Source organism: Heterodontus francisci, chromosome 9 (assembly GCF_036365525.1).
Source record: "Heterodontus francisci isolate sHetFra1 chromosome 9, sHetFra1.hap1, whole genome shotgun sequence".
Classification (NCBI taxonomy): Eukaryota; Metazoa; Chordata; class Chondrichthyes; order Heterodontiformes; family Heterodontidae; genus Heterodontus; species Heterodontus francisci.
Genome location: NC_090379.1, coordinates 120,268,721 through 120,291,760, shown reverse-complemented (window position 1 = coordinate 120,291,760; position 23,040 = coordinate 120,268,721). Strand labels below are relative to the sequence as shown.

The 23,040-nt window shown below is 48.4% G+C and overlaps 1 protein-coding gene across 1 annotated transcript in view; it reads left to right on the top strand.

Annotated features, from left to right (window-relative positions):
• Nucleotides 1-20,414, top strand: part of LOC137373405 (zinc finger protein 585A-like) — a 92,283-nt gene extending 71,869 nt beyond the window's left edge. The window contains exon 3 of the mRNA XM_068038222.1: nt 18,381-20,414. Coding sequence (XP_067894323.1) covers nt 18,381-19,299 — 919 coding nt within the window. The 3' untranslated portion in view covers nt 19,300-20,414. The remainder of the gene's footprint in view (nt 1-18,380) is intronic.
• Nucleotides 20,415-23,040: the final 2,626 nt, after the last annotated feature.

Below are 23,040 nucleotides of genomic sequence, written 5' to 3'. Positions count from 1 at the left end.
ACATTAAAAGTATGCCCCTTGGTTATTGATCCCTCCAGGAAAAATTTTCTTCCTATTTTTCCTATCAATGCCCCTCGCAATTTTGTATACTCAATCATGTCCCCCCTCAGCCTTCTCTGCTCCAACAAAAACAACCCAAGCCTATCCAGTCTCTCTTCATAGTTGAAATGCTCCAGCCCAGGCAACATCCTGGTGAATCTCCTCTGCAACCTCTCCATTGCAAACACATCCTTCCTATAGTGTGGTGACCAGAACTGTACACAGTTGTGGCCTAAATAGCAATTTTATACAGCTCCATCATAATCTCCCTGCTCTCATATTCTATGCCTCGACTAATATAGGCATGCATCCCATATGCCTTCCTAACCACCTTATCTACATGTGCTGCTGCCTTCAATGATCTATGTCCAAGTACACCAAGGCCCCTCTGACCTTCTGTACTTCCTAGGGTCCTACCATCCATTGTATATTGCCTTGCCTTGTTAGTCTTCCCAAAATGCATCACCTCACACTTCTCCAGATTAAATTCCATTTGCCACTGCTCTGCCCATCTTACCAGCCCATCTATATCGTCCTGTAATCTAAGGCTTTCCTCCTCTATTTACAACACCACCAATTTTTGTGTCATCTGCGAACTTACTTATCATACCTCCTATATTCACATCTAAATCTTTAATGTACACTTTAGACAGCAAGGGTCCCAGCACTGATCCCTGCGGTACACCACTGGTCACAGGCTTCCACTCACAAAAACAACCCTCGACCATTACGCTCTGCCTCCTGCCATTAAACCAATTTTGGATCCAATTTGCCAAATTGCCCTAGATCCCATGGGCTTTTACCTTCTTAACCAATCTCCCATGCGGGACCTTATCAAAAGCCTTACTGAGGTCCATGTAGACTACATCAACTTCCTTATCCTCAACTGCACATCTAGTCACCTCCTCGAAAAATTCAATCAAGTTTGTTGGACACGATCTCCCCCTGACAAAGCTATGCTGACTATCCCTGATTAATCCCTGCCTCTCCAAGTGGAGATTAATCCTGTCCCTCAGAATTTTTTCCAATAGTTTCCCAACCTGGTGGGAACTGATGAAATGTTTTATTACCTGCACCCCTTCCCCCCCGTCTCACACCCCCTCCCCTACCCCCCTGCAGCCCCCTTCCCAGCTCCCCCTCGTACCCCCTTCCCTCCACCCCTCACCCTCGCAGCCCCTCCTCCCACCGGCATCCACCTATCCCTGAGTAGGGGCCCTAACAACCCAACTGCCTTGTGGGCGTCTCGGGAGAGTCCAAGGCTAAGGGAGTAAACCCTAACAGAAAATCCGGAGCGGAACCTCGTCATGTGTCACCTTTGGCATGTTTCCGGCAGTTCCTGCAGCCACAGCAGTGCCAAACATCGTGCTCTGCACTCCTTTGGACCCCACCAGAAAGGCCGAGAGGGGGGTTTTGATGCTTGGGCAACTCACAACCTCCATACATCTGCCCAGGCATGCGCCATGGAGAGGTCACTCCATAGTCGCCTCACAGCGACCAAAACAACACGGAAGGCAGCAGTTACGAGTTATAAGTCCAGCTCAATTGGCAAAGAGATTGGGCGCCACGGGTTGCCTTTGTCGGTGGGAGAGGTCATCGCACCTCACTGGACAGCTACCGCCCACCTCAAACCGGGCAGCCCCCGGTCAATAAGGTTCTGTCCCGCCACAGTCCACCTCCTTCAATGGGTGCTTGGAGCTCAGGGTCATTGCCCGACAAATGGACTGCAACACCGCACCAAACAGCGCGACAAGAAAAAAGGAAAGGTACCAGCCCTTCGTTTTGCAAGCTGGAATGTCAGAACTGTGTGTCCTGGCCTGTCGGAAGACCCTACACAAATGAACGATTCTCAGAAGACCGCCATCATTAACAACGAGCTCAGTAGACTCAATGTGGACATTGCAGCACTTCGGGAGACACGCCTCCTTGCGAGCGGATCTCTAAGAGAGCAAGACTACACCTTCTACTGGCAGGGTAGGGATCCTGAAAAACCAAGACAGCATGAATTGGGCTTCGCCATCAAAAACTCTTTGTTCAGCATGATAGAACCACCTTCAAATGGCTCAGAACGCATACTGTCCATCCGACTGCTCACCGCCTCTGGTCCAGTACACCTACTCAGCATCTATGCTCCAACACTCTGCTTCCCACCGGAAACTAAAGACCAGTTCTATGAGGAACTCCATAATATCATTAGTAGCATCCCCAATACCGAACATCTGTTCCTGCTGGGGGACTTTAATGCCAGGGTTGGGGCCGACCATGACTCATGGCCCTCCTGCCTTGGGTGCTATGGCATTGGAAGGATGAATGAGAATGGACAGAGGCTGCTTGAGTTGTGTACCTATCATAACCTCTGCATCACCAACTCGTTCTTTCACACTAAACCCTGTCACCAGGTTTCTTGGAGGCACCCAAGATCACGTCGTCGGCACCAGCTGGAACTCGTCGTCACAAGGCGAGCCGCCTTAAACAGCGTTCAAATCACACGCAGCTTCCACAGTGCGGACTGCGACACCGACCACTCCCTGGTGTGCAGCAAGGTTAGACTCAAACCAAAGAAGCTGCATCACTCCAAGCAGAAGGGCCACCCGTGCATCAACACTAGCAGAATTTCTTATCCACAGCTGTTACATAAATTTCTAAATTCACTTGAAAAAACCCTTCAAAACACTTCTACAGGGGATGCAGAGACGCGATCTATGAGTCAGCCATGAACACCTATGGCAAACTTGTGAAGCAGAATGCAGACTGGTTTCAATCTCACTTTGAAGAGCTGGAATCTGTCATAGCCGCTAAGCGCTTGCACTGCTGAACGACAAGAAAACCCCCAGCGAGTTAACATCTGTAGCACTTAAAGCAGCCAGAAGCGCTGCACAAAGAACAGCCAGACGGTGTGCGAATGACTACTGGCAATACCTATGCAGCCATATTCAGCTGGCCTCAGACACCGGAAACATCAGAGAAATGTATGATGGCATTAAGAGAGCTTTTGGGCCAACCATCAAGAAGATCGCCCTCCTCAAATCTAAATCAGGGGACACAATCACTGACCAACGCAAGCAAATGGACTGCTGGGTGGAGCACTACCTAGAACTGTACTCCAGGGAAAATGTTGTCACTGAGACCGTCCTCAATGCAGCCCAGACTTTGCCAGTCATGGATGAGCTGGACATACAGCCAACAAAATCGGGACTCAGTGATGCCATTGATTCTCTAGCCAGCGGAAAAGCCCCTGGGAAGGACGGCATTACCCCTGAAATCATCAAGAGTGCTAAGCCTGCTATACTCTCAGCACCCTATGAACTGCTTTGCCTGTGCTGGGACGAGGGAGCAGTACCACAGGACATGCGTGATGCCAATATCATCACCCTCTATAAAAACAAAGGTGACCGCAGTGACTGCAACAACTACTGTGGGATCTCCCTGCTCAGCATCGTGGGGAAAGTCTTCGCTCGAATCGCTTTAAACAGGCTCCAGAAGCTGGCCAAGCGTGTCTACCCTGAGGCACAGTGTGGCTTTCGAGCGGAGAGATCGACCATTGACATGCTGTTCTCCCTTCGTCAGCTACAGGAGAAATGCTGCGAACAACAGATGCCTCTCTACATTGCTTTCATTGATCACACCAAAGCCTTTGACCTCGTCAGCAGACGTGGTCTCTTCAGAATACTAGAAAAGATCGGATGTCCACTAAAGCTACTAAGTATCATCACCTCATTCCGTGACAATATGAAAGGCACAATTCAGCATAGCGGCACCTCATCAGACCCCTTTCCTATCCTGAGTGGTGTGAAACTGGGCTGTGTTCTTGCAACTACACTGTTTGGGATCTTCTTCTCCCTGCTGCTCTCACACGCGTTCAAGTGTTCAGAAGAAGGAATTTTCCTCCACACAAGATCAGGTGGCAGGTTGTTCAACCTTGCCTGTCTAAGTACTCATCAGGGAACTCATCTACGGAAAGTCCTCATCAGGGAACTCCTCTTTGCTGACGATGCTGCATTAACATCTCACACTGAAGAGTGTCTGCAGAGTCTCATCGATAGGTTTGCAGCTGCCTGCAACGGATTTGGCCGAACCATCAGCCTCAAGAAAACAAACATCATGGGACAAGACGTCAGAAATGCTCCATCCATCAATATTGGCGACCACGCTCTGAAAGTGGTTCAAGAGTTCACCTACCTAGGCTCAACTATCACCAGTAACCTGTCTGTCGATGCAGAAATCAACAAGTGCATGGGAAAGGCTTCCACTGCTATGTCTAGACTGGCCAAGAGAGTGTGGGAAAATGGCGCAAAATGGAACAAAAGTTCGAGTGTATCAAGCCTGTGTCCTCAGCACCTTGATCTACGGCAGCGAGGCCTGGACAACGTATGTCAGCCAAGAGCGACATCTCAATTCATTCCATCTTCGCTGCCTCCGGATAATCCTTGGCATCAGGTGGCAGGACCGTATCTCCAACACAGAAGTCCTCTAGGCGGCCAACATCCCTAGCATATACACCCTACTGAGCCAGCGGCGCTTGAGATGGCTTGGCCATGTGAGCCGCATGGAAGATGGCAGGATCCCCAAGGACACATTGTACAGTGAGCTCGCCACTGGTGTCAGACCCACCGGCTGTTCATGTCTCTGCTTTAAAGACGTCTGCAAACGCGACATGAAGTCCTGTGACATTGATCACTAGTCGTGGGAATCAGTTACCAGTGATCGCCAGAGCTGGCGGACAGCCATAAAGACGGGGCTAAGGTGTGGCAAGTCGAAGAGACTTTGCAGTTGGCAGGAAAAAAGACAGAAGCACAAGGGGAGAGTCAACTGTGTAACAGCCCCAACAACCAATTTTATCTGCAGCACCTGCAGAAGAGTCTGTCACTCTAGAATTGGCCTTTATAGCCACTCCAGGCGCTGCTCCACAAACCACTGACCACCTCCAGGCGCTTATCCATTGTCTCTCGAGACAAGGAGGCCAAAGAAGAAGTTGTTTCCCAACCACTGATGTTAGACTCACCGGCTGTAATTACCTGGTATATCCCTGCTCCTCTTCTTGAATAATGGTACCACATTCGCTGTCCTCCAGTACCTCTCCTGTGGCCAGAGAGGGTTTGAAAATTTGTGTCAGAGCCCCTGCAATCTCCTCCCTAACAACCTGGGATACATCTCATCTGGGCCTGTGGATTTATCCGCTTTTAAGCCTGCTAAAACAGCTAATACTTCCTCCCTTTCGATGCTAATTTGTTCAAGTATATCACAATCCCCCTCCCTGATCTCTACACCTACATCATCCTTCTCCAAAGTGAACAGAGATGAAAAGTAATCATTTAAAACCTCACCTGTGCTCTCCAGCTCCACACACAGATTGCCACTTTGGTCCCAAGTGGGCCCTACTCTTTCCCTGGTTATCCTCTTGCCCTTACAATACTTATAAAGTGCCTTGGGATTTTCCTTTATCTTGCCCACCAGTGTTTTTCATGTCCCCTCTTCGCTCTCCTAATTACTTTTCTAAGTATCCCCCTACACTTTCTATACTCCTCTCAGGCCTCTGCTGTTTTCGGCGCTTTGAATCTGCCATAAGGGTCCTTTTTTACCCTTATTCTATCCTCTATATCCCTTGACATCCAGGGTTCCCTGGACTAGTTGGTCCTACCCTTCACCTTTACGGGAACATGTTGGCCCTGAACTCTCACTATTTCCTTTTTGAATGACTCCCACTGGTCTGATGTAGACTTTCCCACAAGTAGCTGCTCCCAGTCCACTTTGGCCAGATCCTGTTTTATCATATTGAAATCGGCCTTCCCCCAATTCAGTACTTTTATTTCCGGTCCCTCTTTGTTCTTTTCCATAACTACCTTAAATCTTACAGAGTTATGGTCACTATCCCCGATGCTCCCCCACTGACACTTCTACCACTTGTCCAACTTCATTTCCTAGGATTAGGTCCAGTACTGCCCCTTCCCTTGTAGGACTTTCTACATTCTGGCTCAAAAAACTCTCCTGTATGCACTTCAAGAATTCTGCCCCTTTAAGTCTTCTGCACTCAGACTATCCCAGTTGCTATTGGGGAAGTTGAAATCCCCTACTATTATTACCCTATTATTTTTACACCTCTCTGAGATTTGCCTACATATCTGCTCCTTTATCTCTTCCTGACTGTTTGGAGGCCTTCCTGCAGTCTGCAGCTTTCTTCTTCATTATGAACCACACGGTTAATTTTTTAAATCATCTGCAAACTTGTTAATCATACCCCCCTATAGTCAAGTTCAAATCATTGGTATATACCACAAAAAGCAAGGGACCTAGTACTGAGCTCTGCGGAACTTCATTGAAAACAGCCTTCCAGTCACAAAAACACCCATCAACCCTTTGCTTCCTGCCTCTGAGCCAATTTTGGATCTAACCTGCCACTTGGATCCTGTGGGCTTTTACTTTCGTGACCAGTCTGCCATGTGGGACCTTCTCAAAAGCCTTGGTTCCACTTTAGCCCAACTCTCCTGATCTTTGGTTGCTCAGTGTGGAGAGGGATGGGTAAGTCGGAGGATCTTCTCCTGGACCTGCTCTTTAGCCTGGTTAAAACAGCAATGTGTAGATCCAGGAATCACTCAGCAGGTCTGGCAGCATCTGCGGAAAGAGAAGCAGAGTTAACGTTTCGGGTCAGTGACCCTTCTTTGGAGTTCCGAAGAAGGGTCACTGACCCGAAACGTTAACTCTGCTTCTCTTTCCACAGATGCTGCCAGACCTGCTGAGTGATTCCAGCATTTTTTGTTTCTATTTCAGATTTCCAGCATCCGCAGTATTTTGCTTTTATTTATGTGTAGATCCAGGATGGGCAGGGACCATGTTGGGAATTGGGGGGTGGGTCACTCTGGCTGCCGCTCTCTCGGTCATGGTCTTGTCTGTGCCCGGGTGGCCCTGGAGAGGGAGCACAATTGATACCTTCTGTGACCGGTGACACTTCAGGATACAGAGAGACTCATGGACACCGGTAACAACATTCTGGTTTACTTGGGAAGGTTCCCTCTGCTTCTGTTGCGACTGTTGCTTATTTTGACTTCTTTTAATTTGAATGGGGGGCACAGAGTGGAGACTTTGACTGAGTGAGATCTAATCAAAATGTGAAGGTAGGAATTTGGTTCACGTGGGAATTCGGTTCAGAGGGGAAAAAGGAATTGATGTGTGACATTCCAGCAAAGAGGGTACAAAGAACAAAGAACAGTACACACAGGAACAGGCCATTCGGCCCTCCAAGCCTGCGCCGATCATGATGCCTGTCTAAACTAAAACCTTCTGCACTTCCGGGGACTGTATCCCTCTATTCCCTTCCTATTCATGTATTTGTCAAGATGCCTCTTCAACATCGCTATCGTACCTGCTTCCACCACCTCCCCCGGCAGCAAGTTCCAGGCACTCACCACCCTCTGTGTAAAGAACTTGCCTCACACATCCCCTCTAAACTTTGCCCCTCGCACCTTAAAACTATGTCCCCTAGTAACTGACTCTTCCACCCTGGGAAAAAGCTTCTGACTATCCACTCTGCCCATGCCGATCATAACTTTGTAAACCTCTATCATGTCGCCCCTCCACTTCCGTCGTTCCAGTGAAAACAATCCGAGTTTTTCCAACCTCTCCTCATAGCTAATGCCCTCCAGACCAGGCAACATCCTGGTAAACCTCTTCTGTACCTTCTTCAAAGCCTCCACATCCTTCTGGTAGTGTGGCGACCAGAATTGTATGCACTATTCCAAGCCTAACTGAGGTTCTGTACAGCTGCAGCATAACTTGCCAATTTTTATACTCTATGCCCCAACCGATGAAGGCAAGCATGCCGTGTGCCTTCTTGACTACCTTATCCACCTGCGTTGCCACTTTCAGTGACCTGTGGACCTCTACGCCCAGATCTCTCTGTCTGTCAATACTCCTAAGGGTTCTGCCATTTACTGTATACCTCCCACTTGTATTAGACCTTCCAAAATGCATTACCTCACATTTGTCCGCATTAAACTCCATCTGCCATTTCTCCGCCCAAGTCTCCAACCGATCTGTATCCTGTTGCATCCTCATCACTATCCGCAACTCCACCAACCTGAGTGTCGTCCGCAAACTTACTAATCAGACCAGCTACATTTTCCTCCAAATCGTTTATATATACTACAAACAGCAAAGGTCCCCGCACTGATCCCTGTGGAACACCAATAGTCACAGCCCTCCATTCAGAAAAGCACCCTTCCACTGCCACCCTCTGTCTTCTATGACAAAGCCAGTTCTGTATCCATCTTGCCAGCTCACCTCTGATCCCGTGTGACTTCACCTTTTGTACCAGTCTGCCATGAGGGACCTTGTGAAAGGCTTTACTGAAGTCCATGTAGACAACATCCACTACCCTTCCTTCATCAATCATCTTCGTCACTTCCTCAAAAAACTTGACCAAGTTAGTGAGACACGACCTCCCCTTCGCAAAACCATGCTGTTTCTTGCTAACAAGTCCATTTGTTTCCAAATGGGAGTAATTCTGTCCTGAAGAATCCTCTCCAATAATTTCCCTACTACTGACGTAAGGCTCCCCGGCCTGTAATTTTCTGGATTATTCTTGCTATCTTTCTTAAACAAAGGAACAACATTGGCTATTCTCCAGTCCTCTGGGACCTCACCTGTAGCCAATGAGGATACAAAGATTTCTGTCAAGGTCCCGGCAATTTCCTCCCTTGCCTTCCTCAGTATTCTGGGGTAGATCCCATCAGGCCCTGGGGACTTATCTACCTTAATGTTTTTCAAGATGCCCAACACCACCTCCTTTTTGATAATGACATAACTCAGACTATCTACACTCCCTTCCCTGGACTCATCATCACCAAGTCCTTCTCTTTGGTGAATACTGATGCAAAGTCCTCATTTAGTACCTCGCCCATTTCCTCTGGCTCCACACATAGATTCCCTCATCTGTCCTTGAGTGGGCCAATCCTTTCCCTAGCTACCCTCTTGCTCTTTATATACGTATAAAAAGCCTCGAAAACACCCAGGTCTCACTGCATATTCCCCTCTCTGTTTATAGCCGTTCAGATAATAATCTGCCTCCCTGTTTTTGCTACCAAAGTGGATAACCTCACATTTATCCATATTATACTGCATCTGCCATGCATTAGCCCACTCACTCAACTTGTCCACATCACCCTGAAGCCTCTCTGCATCCTCCTCACAACTCACCCTCCCACCCAGTTTTGTGTCATCTGCAAATTTGGAGATATTACATTTAGTTTCCTCCGCTAAATCATTAATATATATTGTGAATAGCTGGGTTCCTAGCACCGATCCCTGCGGTACCCCACTAGTCACTGCCTGCAATTCGGAAAAAGACCCATTTATCCCTACTCTTTGTTTCCTGTCCGCCAACCAATTTTCTATCCATCGCAATACACTACCCCCAATCCCATGCGCTTTAATTTTACATACTAATCTCTTATGTGGGACTTTGTCGAAAGCCTTCTGAAAGTCCAAATAAACCACACCCACTGGCTCCCCCTCATCAACTCTACTAGTTACATTCTCGAAGAATTCGTGTAGGTTTGTCAAGCATGATTTCCCTTTCGTAAATCCATGCTGACTCTGCCCGATTCTACCACTGTTCTCTAAGTACTCTGCTGTAAAATGTTTGATAATGGACTCTCGAATTTTCCCCACTACCAATGTTAGGCTGACTGGTTTATAATTCCCTGCTCTCTCTCTACCTCCCTTTTTAAATAGTGGGGTTACATTAGCTACCCTCCAATTTATTGGAACTGTTCCAGAGTCTATAGAATCTTGGAAGATGACTAACAATGCATCCACTATTTCTAGGGCCACTTCCTTAAGTACTCTGGGATGCATACCATCAGGCCCTGGGGATTTATCGGCCTTCAATCCCATGAATTTCCCCAACACTATTTCTCTACTGATACTGATTTCTTTCAGTTCCTCTCCCACTAAGCCCTGTGTTCCCCATTTTTCTGGTATGATATTTGTGTCCTCCTTTGTGAAGACACGAACCAAAGTATGCATTTAGTTGGTCAGCCATTTCTTTATTCCCCATAATCAATTCCCCTGTTTCTGACTGTAAGGGACCTACATTTGTCTTCACCAATCTTTTGCTCTTCACATACCTGTAGAAACTTTTAGAGTCATGGAGATACAGCACTGAAACAGACCCTTCGGCCCACCGAGTCTGTGCCGACCAACAACCACCCATTTATAGTAATCCTACATTAATCCCATATCCCCTACCACATCCCCACCTTCCCTCAATTCTCCTACCACCTACCTACACTAGGAGTAATTTACCATGACCAATTTACCTATCAACCTGCAAGTCTTTGGTTGTGAGGGGAAACCGGAGCACCCGGCGAAAACCCATGCGGTCACAGGGACAACTTGCAAACTCTGCACAGGCAGTACCCAGAACTGAACCCGCATCGCTGGAGCTGTGAGGCTGCAGTGCTAACCACTGCGCCACACTATGCCGCCCTTATCTATATACAACCCCCACTAATTTTTTGCCCTTTAGCGTTTCTCAGCTCTACCCATACAGATTCCACATCGTCAGAGCTAATATCTTTCCTCACTATTGCATTAATTTCCTCTTTAAGCAGCAATGCATCTCCACCGCCTTTTGCTTTTTATCTGTCCTTTCTAAATACTGAATATCCCTGGTCACCTTGCAGCCATGTCTCCGTAATCCCGACTATATCATACCCATTTACATCTATTTGCGCGATTAATTCATCCACTTTATTGCGAATGCTCCGTGCATTAAGGCACAAAGCCTTAAGGCTTGTCTTTTTAACATTACTTGTCCTCTTCCCACTATTTTTCACTGTGGCCCTGTTTGATTCTGGCCCTTGATTTCTCTACCTATCACTTTTCTTATTCCCCTTACTGTCTTTTGTTCTTGTCTTTGATCCCCCCCTCCTCTGACTCCTTGCAAAGGTTCCCATCTCACTGCCATTTTAGTTAAAACCTCCCCAACCACTCTAGCAAATACTCCCCCTAGGACATCAGTCCCGGTCCTGCCCAGGTGTAACCCGTCCAGTTTGTACTGGTCCCACCTCCCCCAGAACCGGTCCCAATGCCCCAGGAATCTAAAACCCTCCCCCTCACACCATCTCTACAGCCACGTATTCATCCGATATATCCTGCAAGTTCTACTCTGACTAGCACATGGCACTGGTAGTAATCCCGAGACCACTACCTTTGAGGTCCTACTTTTCAACTTACTTCCTTGTGAAAGACTGTGGCCTTTTCCCATTGAGCTTCTGCAGCGATTGCCCCAGGCTTTAGTGCATCCCTCAGTCCTGGACCTTGGAATGTGCCAGTCTGTAACACTCAGTCTTGGGCAGCTCTTTGACTGGAGCATCAGCAGGTTTCGGGCAGACTGAAGAGCATCTTTCACTGAGTTGATGGTCCTCCAGCAGCAGTTCATGTTTGTCTCGGTGTGCGTCCCTGGGAACAGCCCGTAGAGCACAGAGTCCTCGGTTACAGAGCTGCTCGGGATGAACCTCGACAAAAACCACTGCATCTCTTTCCATACCTGCTTTGCAAAGACACATGCCAGAAGGAGGTGGACGAGGGTCTCTTCCCCACCACAACCGCCTAAAGGGCAGCGTGTGGAGGGGGTGAGACTCTGGGCATGCAGGAAGGATCTGACGGGGAGGGCCCTTCTCACCACCAGCCAAGCTACGTTTTGGTGCTTATTTGAAAATTCTGGTGATGAGGCATTCTGCCAAATGACTGACAGTCTGTTCGGGGAACCATCCAACAGGATCCACCATCTCCTTTTCCCATAGAGCCTTGAGGACATTCTGTGCAGCCCATTGTCTGATGGATTGGTGGTCAAAGGTGTTTTTCTGCACAAGCTTTTCCATGAGGGACAGGTAGTATGATACAGTCCAACTGAATGGAGCATTCCATGGCAATGTGGCCAGACCCGTTCTTCACAACACCGGGGACAGATAGAACCTCAGCACGTAGTGACACTTGGTTTTTGCATAGCAGGGGTCTAAGCACAGCTTGATGCAGCCACAGACAAAGGTGATCATCAGGATGAGGGTGACGAGTACGTTTTGTCCCCCTTTATCTAGAAGTTTGAACATGTGGACATGGTCTATTTTCGATCTCCAGAAAAAGCGGAAGATGGTGACCACCACGGCGCAGGGATGGGGTATGGGCCAGACCTGCGCCACGTACAGCAACAACGTGAGCGCCTCGTACCTGATAACCAGGTTCTTATCCACAATGGAGAGGCAGCGTCACTCCCACATGACCAGTTTCTGTTTTACCATCCCTGCTCACTTCCAGTTTTTGGCGCACACCTCAGCCCCTCCACACCATATCCCCAGCACCTTCAGGTGGTGTGACCTGACAGTGAAGGGGCAAAGGATCGGTGGCCCAGTTCCTAAAGAACATGGCCTCTCTCTTGCCGCGATTTACTTCAGCTCCTGAGGCCAGTTCGAAATGGTCACAGATGCTCATCAGCCTGTGAACAGATGGCGGATCAGAGCAGAAGTCAGCGACATTGTCCATGTCCAGGGAGACTTTAACCTGTGTGCCTCCGCTGCCTGGGATTGTCACACCTCTTTTATGCCCATATCCTTCCTAATGGACTCAGCAAAAGGTTCAACACAGTAAACAAACAAGACAGCGAAGAGAGGATAGCCCTAACTCCATATTTAATTGGAAAAATTTCCAATTCCCTCCCATTGATTGAGACTGCACTCCTGATGTTTGTGTAGAGCAGTTGGATCCAATTGCAGATTCCCTCCCCAAACCCCATTTTGGAGAGCACATTCATCATGACTGTGTGCGATATCCTGTCAAAAGCCTGCTTCTGGTCCAAGCTGATGAGGCAGGTGTCCACCCCTCCATCCCGTACATAGGCGATCGTATCCCTGAGTAGCGTGAGACTATCAGAGATCTTCCTGCACAGTACAGGTCAGATCAGGGTGGATCACCAACTCCAGAGCAGACTTGACCTGATCAGCAATGACCTTGGACAGAATTTTATAGTCCACATTCAGCAGTGAGGTGGGCCGCCAATTCCTGATTTCTGACCTCTTCCCCTTCCGCTTGTAGAGGAGGGTGATGATGCCTTTCTTCATGTATTGTGACATGCTGCTGGCCAAAAGCATCCTCTTGTACAATTCCAGCAGGTCTGGACTGATCCAGTCCCACAGAGTCAATACAACTCGACCAGTAACTCGTCTCGAAGAACCTGATGACCTTTGTCAGCTTGTCCAGATTCTCCCATGTACTAAGACCTCCATGATAGAGGACAGGAAGGACTGGGAGGCCGTGCAGCCCATGAGCGTCATGTCGTACAGCCCAGCATAAAAGGATTTGCTGTTCCTTAGTATGTCAGACTGCGATGATGTTACCAAGCTGTCCTCTTCCTTCAGGCTGCTAATTTCAGAACTCTCTTTGTGTACCTTTTGGAAGAAAAGCGTGAGCACACCTCATTCTGCTCCACGGAGCGGACTCTGGACTGGAAGATGATCTTGGAGGCTTCCACAGCAAAAAGGGAGCCTACTGGCTCTTCACCTCTTGGAGATCCTCCTTGACCTTAACCTCCATTGACTGCAGCAAGAGCAGATTCTGCATGCTTTTCTGGAGTAGGGACATTTCCCTCCGTCTCTCTCTTGCCTCTGAACCTCTTTTGATGATGAAGAGCCTCTTGATGTTCACCTTGATCACTTCCCACCAGTGCACTGGAGACTCAAAGAGGGCTTTCACTATTCGCCAACCTTTGTAACCTCTTTTGATGTTGAACTGGGTGCTTCACTACTCCTGGTTTTCCAGAGCTGGGGTGCGCTGGGCTTTACGCTGTGCTCTGTGCTTTAGGGTTGGGGTACGCTGGGCCTTTCGCTGCATGCAGTGTTTTGGTGCTGGGGGACCTTCTCTTCCAGATCCTTTGCGTTCTGCTGCTTATTTTGCTGCTATTGTTTTTCCGGCCCTTTCTCATCCGATGAGGAGCAGCCGCTCTGGTCCATCTCAGACATTTCTCTCCTCTTGCCACTGGGTGGTGGTCTGTTCCCTTCTTCATGGTTTTCCTCTTGACCACTTGCCACTCTCCCAGTTGTCCCTCTGTTGGCTCCTCCTCCACTGATTCTGTCTGCTGAGGAGGCGGCTCCAGTTATGGGGTTGGTGTTTGTCAGCTTGCTGCAGCTCCCTCTCCTTTATTCTCCTTGTCTTCCTTAGACAGATCTTCCTCGCTGGGGGGCTCGGATTGCTGGTCTCCTTTGCAGCACCAGCCATGTTGGTCGTTCCAGCCTCTTGCCTCTCCTTGATTCTCACCGCCTGTGTGTAACTGGACACACCATCACCTCCCAGTCTGGATCATGTGTCTATGAAGGGAGGTTGTTGTCCTGTCTAGATCACCCCAAATACCATTGCTCCATAACTGTCGGGAATAGAAGATCTCAGGATTGTGAGAGGAGCCTCAGGGCATCAGCCTCATTGATCCTGTAAACTAGAGGAACACATGAATGGGAGGCCATTCAGCCCCTCAAGCCTGTTCTGCCATTCAAGCACATCATGACTGATCTGTATCTCAACTGCATTTACCCAGTTTGGTTCCATAATCACTTAACCTTACCAACAAAAATATATCAACCTCAAGTTTTGAAATTCTCTTATCTGTCTCTCACTGTCAGCCTTTCCCTGCCTTTAGCTCTGTGTCTGTCTCCGCATTTACAGACGTTCCCTGACCTGACTCCATTTCTCTTCCATTTAAAGACGTTCCCTGACTAGTCTGCATTCCTTCTCAATTTAGAGACCCTCCCTGACCAGTCCCCATTTCCCTTAGAGACGCTCCCTGACCAGTCCTCGATCTCTTTCATTTAGTGTCGCTCCCTGACTAGTCCCCATTTCTCCTTCATTTCGAGACGCTCCCTGACTAGTCCCCATTTCTCCTTCATTTAGAGACGCTCCCTGCCTCTCCTGGATTTTATCACAGTCTCGGCTCATTGTTGAGATTAGGTCCGGAGGGAAGCGGTGGAAGCCGCGGCTGGGGGTTGATCTTGTTGTTTGTTGTAATCCCGCTGTTGAGATTGTCTCCTGGCTCCACACTCGGTGTATCTGCAGCCTGTGATCCCCGGGCTTTATTAAACCACCTCCCTCCCACCTGCTGGAACCACGCTCTCTGCCTCAGCCCCAGCTGAGCGCGCATGCTCAGTTCGCACCGCCCGGCAGGTCCGGACCAATAGGAAGAGCGGAGGCGGGAGTGGATCCTGCAGCCAATCGGAGCGTGTGAGGGGCGGGGCTGTAGCCATGGTGTGGGAGGGGCAACCCGCGCTTGCTATTGGTCCCGTGATTCCGTCAATCACCCGGACACTCAGCAGCCAGAGATCGTTGGTGAGTGCTTCAAGTACCGAGTGCGCAGGCGCCTTGCGGCATAGTGTTTAGAGCATGCGCAGTGTGGGTGCTGACTTGCTTTGAGGCGGTTGTGTTGAATCCGCAGCGGGTGACAAACTGCCGAGTGTGGGAGAGGATGGAGCCGGCGGGTTGGTGGGGAGGTTTCAGAAGCACCCCTCAACAGCTATAGTATATAGGCCTCAACACCTACAGTAAGAAGCTCCCCGTCCTGCGTTTGCACCGAGTGGGGCGGCAGTTGCGGGACTTCTCCCAGTGACAGGCCCGGGGTTAATGGCCGCCAGATTTCCAGCTCTTTTGGAGGAAATAAGGATTAATAAACTGTAACATCAAAGGAGAAAACTTTAAAGGAAACTGAGCTCAGTTATAAAGGAGCCTGGGAGAGGGGAGGGAGGAACCATTTGGGAGACAGCACAGGGCAGGAGGTTCCCCACTCCCTGGTTCCACAAAGACTCCCCTTGGACTGGGCCACACCTGGGCAGGGCTGGCTCAAGGTGCAGGAAGCTGCTAGGCTGAGCTGTGGACTGGGAGGAGTGGGGGGTTTGACTGACAGGCCTGGGGAGGGGGATATCAGGGCAGGTACACACACTGCTCCCCCTTTTCCTCCTGGAGTCGTGTTGCTGAGTGTTTCTAAACTCTCTCCCTATCCCAGTAATGTCGGTGGATTGTAGGTTGCTTTGAGTGTTGACCTCTCCTCATTCTTCCTCCTCCCATTCTGAGTTGCAGGTTTCGGTGGCTCGATGCACGTAAAGCGTTAATTCTGTTTATCTCTCCACAGATGCTGCCTGACCTGCTGAGTATTTCCAGCATTTTCTCTCTCTCAGATTTCCAGCATTCACAGCATTTTGGTTTTATTTTATTGCAGGCGTTGCTCACAAATCTGAGTCAAGAAACATGGACCAATTAAGAGCTGGTTTGCATTGGGGTGGGTGTTGGATATGGAAGTCAAGACCTGTGTATGTCTTTTTTGTTGCATCAGTTTGATCTGGAGTGGAGATGGAGGAGAGGCTGTTGGGTTTAACCCCGAGTACTTTTGAGCCCAGTCGGGCCCAGGAATTTCCAATGTGAGACTGTCAAGGGAGGTAGATTTCAGGAAAGATGAGGTTGCTAAATAGACACAATGTAAAAGAATACTGTTTTAGTAACAAGTATTTATGTAGAGGCTTTTAATCCATTTTACCTGTACAGATTTTTTTACTTCATTCTTGGGAAATGTGTGTCATTAGCCAGACCAACCTATATTGTCAATCCACAGTTGCCCTTTGAACCTCTGCAGTCCGTGTGGTGAAGGTGATCCCGCAATGGTGTTAGGGAAGGAGTTACAGGATTTTCACCCAGTGATGATGAAGGAACGGTGATATATGTCCAAGTCCATATAAATTTGAATTTATGCAGTGCCTTTAATGTAATAACGTGTTCCAAGTCTGTTCACAGGAGTGTTATAAAGCAACATTTGACACTGACCACACGAGATATTAGGGAAGATAACAAAAAGCTTGATCAAAGAGGTGGGTTTTAAGAAGTGTCTGAAGCACGGAAGGTGAGGTAGCGATGCAGAGGGAATTAGGGAGAGATTTCCAAAGCTTATGGTCTCGGCAGCTGAAGGCGTGGCCACCAGTGGTGGAGCAAAGAAAGTCGGAATGCTCAAGATGCCAGAATTCGATGATCCCTGATCTCTCGGAGGGTTGTAGAGCTGGAGGAGATTATAGAGATAGTGAGGGGCGAGGGCATGCAGGGATTTGAAAACAAGGATGAGGATTTTAAAATTGAGGTGCTGCTTAACTGGGAGTCTGTGTAGACCAGTGAGCACAGTGGTGATGGGTGAACATGACTTGATTTGAGTCACGGCACAGGCAGCAGAGTTTTGAATGATCTCACGTTTACAGAGGGTAGAATCTGGGAGGCCAGCCAGGAGTGTGTTAAAATAGTCAAGTTGAGAGGTAACAAATGCATGGATGTAAGTTTCAGAGGCAGTGGCGAAGTCTGACAATGTTACTGAGGTGGAAATAGGTGGTCTGAGTGATGGCACCGATATGCAGTCGGAAATTCATCTTGGGGTCAAATATCACACCAAGGTTATTAAAGGTCTGGTTTAGTCTCAGACAGTTGCCAGGGAGAGGGATAGAGTCGGTGGCTAGGGAGTGGAGTTTGTAGCAGGAACTGAAGACAATGGCTTCAGACTTCCCAATATTTAAATGAAGGAAATTTCTGATCTTCCAGTACTGGATATCAGACAAGTCAGGATGGGGTGTGACTTGGAGGGGAATTTGGAAGTGATGGTGTTCACATACACCTTCTCTCCTGGTCCTTCTAGATTATGGAAGTTGAGAGGTTCTGTCAAAGCTCTGGTCAAGTTGTACATATGTAAAATCCCTCTCCTCTCCCTGCCCCTTCCTCTCATTCCACCCCCCCCCCCCCCCCCACTCTCCTCCCATGGAGGACAGAGTCTTGTGTAGGTCCAGACTGGTTGCAGGTTCCCTTCCCTGAAGGATATTAGTGAACCAGTTGGGGTTGTACGTCAATCCAGCAAATTTCATGGTTACTTTTTCCTCGTGCCGGCCCCATAGATTAGCAGATTCATTCAGCTCCATTTCGTAACCTGCCTTTGTGTTTTTGTGTGTTCTCTCACACTTTTTTTTTGTTTGAAATCAATTTCACAGGGTTTTAGAAGGGGAGGAATTGTAGCCGTGAAATGCAAAGCAAATGTCAGATCAGGATCTGAAGGAGTCGCCAATTTATCAGAACCCGAATATTTTGAACATGCAAGGAAAAAGTACAGATCACAGTGGGGAGAAATTATACACCTGTTCCGTGTGTGGACGAGGTTTCAGTCGATCATCTGGCCTGTTGAAACACAAGCACAGTCACACTGGGAAGAAACCGTGTAAATATGGGGACTCTGGAAAGGGATTGAATTATCAAGTGGAGCTGGAGACTCATCCATGTAGTCACACCCTGGAGAGGCCGTTCACCTGCTCCGAGTGTGGGAAAGGATTCACTCAATCATCCCATCTTCTGGCACACCAGCGAGTTCACAATGGGGAGAAGCCGTTCACCTGCTCCGAGTGTGGCAAGGGATTCTCTACTTCATCTAATCTGCTGAAACATCAGCGAGTTCACACTGGGGAGAGGCCATTCACCTGCTCCAAGTGTGGGAAGAGATTCACTCAGTTAACACACCTGCTGACACACCAGCGAGTTCACACTGGGGAGAGGCCATTCGCCTGCTCCAAGTGTGGGAAGAGATTCACTCAGTTAACACACCTGCTGTCACACCAGCGAGTTCACACTGGGGAGAGGCCGTTCACCTGCTCCGAGTGTGGGAAGGGATTCACTCGGTCAACCCACTTGCTGACACACCAGCGAGTTCACTCTGGGGAGAGACCATTCACCTGCTCCGAGTGTGGGAAGAGATTCACCACTTCATCCGCCCTGCTGAAACATCAGCGAGTTCACACTGGGGAGAGACCGTTCACCTGCTCAGAGTGTGGGAAGGGATTCACTACTTCAACCACCCTGCTGACACACCAGCGAGTTCACACTGACGAGAGACCATTCAGGTGCCCTCATTGCGGGACTGGGTTCAGGCGATCATCTGAACTCACTGAGCACCAGCACACTCACACTGGAAAGAGGCAGATCACCTGCTCCGAGTGTGGGAAGAGATTCGCTACTTCATCCACCCTGCTGACACATCAGCGAGTTCACACTGGGGAGAGACCATTCATCTGCTCCGAGTGTGGGAAGGGATTCACTCAGTCATCCGACCTGCTGAAACACCAGCGAGTTCACACTGGGGAGAGGCCGTTCACCTGTTCAGAGTGTGGGAAGGGATTCACAACCTCATCCTCCCTGATGAGACACCAGCGAGTTCACAAGTAACTCTGGGAGGACAAATGTGTGCCACATAGTGGATTTCCAACATTGGGGTTTTGGAAATCCACCCTTTCCAACCTTAACCAAAAAACCGGCTTTGGAAAAAACCAAATTGGAGCTGTCAGTTTTACTTTCTGATTCGTTCAGATAATTATCTATGTCGTAGCACAAAATAAGAAAAATGACCCCGCTTATATTCAAGTTTTTGAATTGTCAATGTCTCATAAATGTTTGCTTTTTATGAATTTATATACCTACTGATTTGTGCACATTGCTTACCAAGATACCAGAATGTGCAATCTGGTATGCTTATAAATATTGCTTTCTATTAAAGTTGACACATCTTCACAGAACATCTTTTACATGAGCAGTCCATAAATAGGCAGAAGCAGGATAACGTGAGAATGTGAACTCTGTAAAACCAATTATCAGCTGTCAAGAAAGTTTCATGAAATCGTATTCTGAGAACAATGCAATTTTATTCATTAAATACGCAAAATTGTACAAAATTGCCATTAAAGGCCGGCTGGGGTCTGCAAATGAAACCCAACCCGAGCCCAACAGAACCATATCTGACCCAGAGCCCGACCCGGCCTGAGTCCTTTCATTTTTTCCCGTGCCCGACCTGACCTGACCATCGGTTAACTTACCTTCCGTTTTTCACTTTGTTGCTTATCTGCACAAGCTTAAAATGACTAACAAAACCACCTTTCAAGTCCAAAAAGTATATTAACATTGGAGCCACTTGCTGGAGGTGGTGATAGAGTGTGTTTGACCCGGCCTGACCCAAGCCCGAACGCCAGACCCAAAAATGCGACCCGACCCAACCCGAACCTGACACATGGTCCCGTCGGGTTCAGGTTCGGTAGCCGGCCTTTAATTGCCATTACTCAACTAGTTTGCTTCAACAACTGCTATAATTACATGATTCCTTGTCAAAAAAAAAGACTTTCTTTGTCTTCGGCTACTAATTTTCAGGCCTTTTGGTCTTTGGTCACTCTCACCCCTGCATTTTTGTGAAATACTCTCCCTATTAGTGCTCACCTGCTGGATAACTGATTACATTTATATGTGTTTATACATGTTTATAAAGTGTCTGTGAGCCCAGATTTAACTAAGTTGTGATTTGTAACCAATAAATGATGTTTCAGACATGACTTGTAGTCTGGTATCTTGGTGATTTGTCAAGAAAGATTTAATTCACTCACAGCAGCTGGAGAGGAACCAGACTGAGATTTAATGAACATAAGAAATAGGAGCTGGAGGAGGCCATTTGGCCCTTCGAGTCTGCTCTGCTATTCACCAAGATCATGGCTGATCTTCTACCTCAACTCCACCTTCCTGCACTATCCCCATATCCCTTAATTCCCAAAAATCTATCAATCTCTGTTAAATATACTCAATAACTGAGCATCCACAGCTCCCTGGGGTGGACAATTCCAAAGATTCACAAACCTTTCAGTGAAGAAATTTCTCCTCATCTCAGTTCTAAATGGCCGATCTCTTATCCTGAGACTGTGACCTGGTGTTCGAGATTCCCCAGCCAGGGGGAAATATGTTCTCGACATCTACCCTGTCAAGTCCCTTAATAATTTATTATGTTTCAGGAAGATCATTTCTCATTCTTCTAAACTCCAAGGAACATCAGCCTAGTCTACTCATTCTCTCCTCATAGTGCGGTAGCTGTAACATAGTGGTTATGTTACTGGACGAGTAATCCAGAGGCCTGGATTAATGATGCAGAGACATGAATTCAACAGCTCCCCCCAGCCCCCAATGGCAGTTCAGGGATTAAAATTCAACAAAGTGACTCCTGACAACACAGTGGCCCTACGACGTCATTAGAGCGCTCCAAGCTACACACGTGAGCAAACGGTCTCCTGCCAACATCATCCAGCAGCTGAATAAGCCACTTTGAGGCTGGAGCTAGATCCCTGCTCTTCGCTCGACCTGTCCACTTCCCCCCCACTCAGCTACTCTCTCCCACTCCACTGGCCGCTCTCCCTCCTCGGATCCATGCCTCGACGCTTTCTCCCCGCCTCCCCCCACCAGCCGCTTTCCCCCCTCAGCTGCTCGCTCCAGACTTCACCACTGCTCCCCCCCACCCACTCCCCTCAGCCGATTGTTCTCTGTTCTGCACTCCCCCCCCACGCACCACCCAACTCTCCAACCGCTCGCTTCCCCCACCCCCCCACCTCCAGCCGCTAGCTCTAGGTCGCGCTGCTTCCCTCCTCTCAGCCATTCCCTCCTACGTCTCCCTGTCACCCATCGCGGCCTGCCTTGCTTTGGCCAGCGTGCGGCGAATGATTGAACATGCGAGTGAGTGGCTGAGGGGAGGGAAGTGGCATAGCCTGGAGCTAGTGTCTGGAGGGGAGGGGGAAGCGGGGGGTGGCATGCCAGAAGTGAGGAGTGGGGAACAAACGGCCAAGGGGAAGGAGGAGGAGCAGTGGCGAGATCTGGAGCGAGCAGTTGAGGGAGGGTGGGAGATGGTAAAGCTTTAACGAGTGCTTAAAGGAAGGTAGCGAGGAGCCAGCGGTGAGAAGAAGGGCACAGGAGGGACCGATAGATAGAGGATAGAGGATCTTTGGGCTGAAGGTGTTTTCCTGTGATAAATTGAGCAGTGCCATTTTTAATCCTCGCAGCTGCCTGAACGTCACAGACAGTGACATTTCATTGGAAGAGGCTGCATTTGCTCATGTGTTAGTAATGCGCCACCTAGTGGTTGTATTGTCAGCAAATGCAGCCTAAATTCAATTAAATAAATCTGGGATTTAAAAAAAGCTAGTATCAGTAATGGTGACCATGAAACTACTGATTGTCCTGAAAACCCAGCTGGTTCATTAATGTCCTTTAGGGAAGGAAATCTGCCGTCCTTACCCGATCTGGCCTATATGCGACTCCAGACCCACAGAAATGTGGTTGACTCTTAACTGCCCTATGAAACGGCCGAGCAAGCCGCTGTTATATTCAAGGAGGCGGTTCACCACTACCTTCGCAAGGGCAATTAGGACTGGGTAATAAATGCTGGCCTTCCAACAACGCCCACATTCTGTGAATAACATCTCATCCCAGGATCCAGCCCAGTGAACCTTCATTGCATTCCCACAAGGGCAAGTATGTCCCTCCTTATGTAAGGAAACCAAAACTGCACACAGTACTCTAGGTGGAGCCTCACCCATGTCCTGTATAATCATAGTAAGACTTCTTTACTCTTATACTTCAATCTCTTTGTAACAAAAGCTAACAAGCTGCCTTCCTAACTTGCAAGTTAACTTTATGATTCATGTACGAGAACACCATGTCCCTCTGAATGCCGATATTTTTCGCTTAGTCTCTCCCAATTCATAAAACTGATTTTTTTTATTTTTCCTATCTAAGTGGATGACTTCACAATTCACCACATTGTATTCCATCTGCCATGTTCTTGCCCACTCGCCCAACCTGTATCTATCCCTCTGCAGCCTGTTTGTCTCCTCCTCACTGCTTACCTTCCCACCTAACTCTGTATTGTCAGCAAACTTTACGTTCAGCCCCCTGTTACGGACAGGTAGGAAATGGGGTGGCTGGCTTCCACCTTTTACCTCACAACTGTGGGGGTTTAGATTTAAAGTGATTGGTAGAAAAATTGGAGGGGAGATGAGGAAAAACTTTTTCACCCAGAGGGTGGTGATGATCTGGAACTCACTGCCTGAAAGGGTAGTTGAGGCAGAGACCTTCAAATCATTCAAAAGGAGTGTGGATATGGAC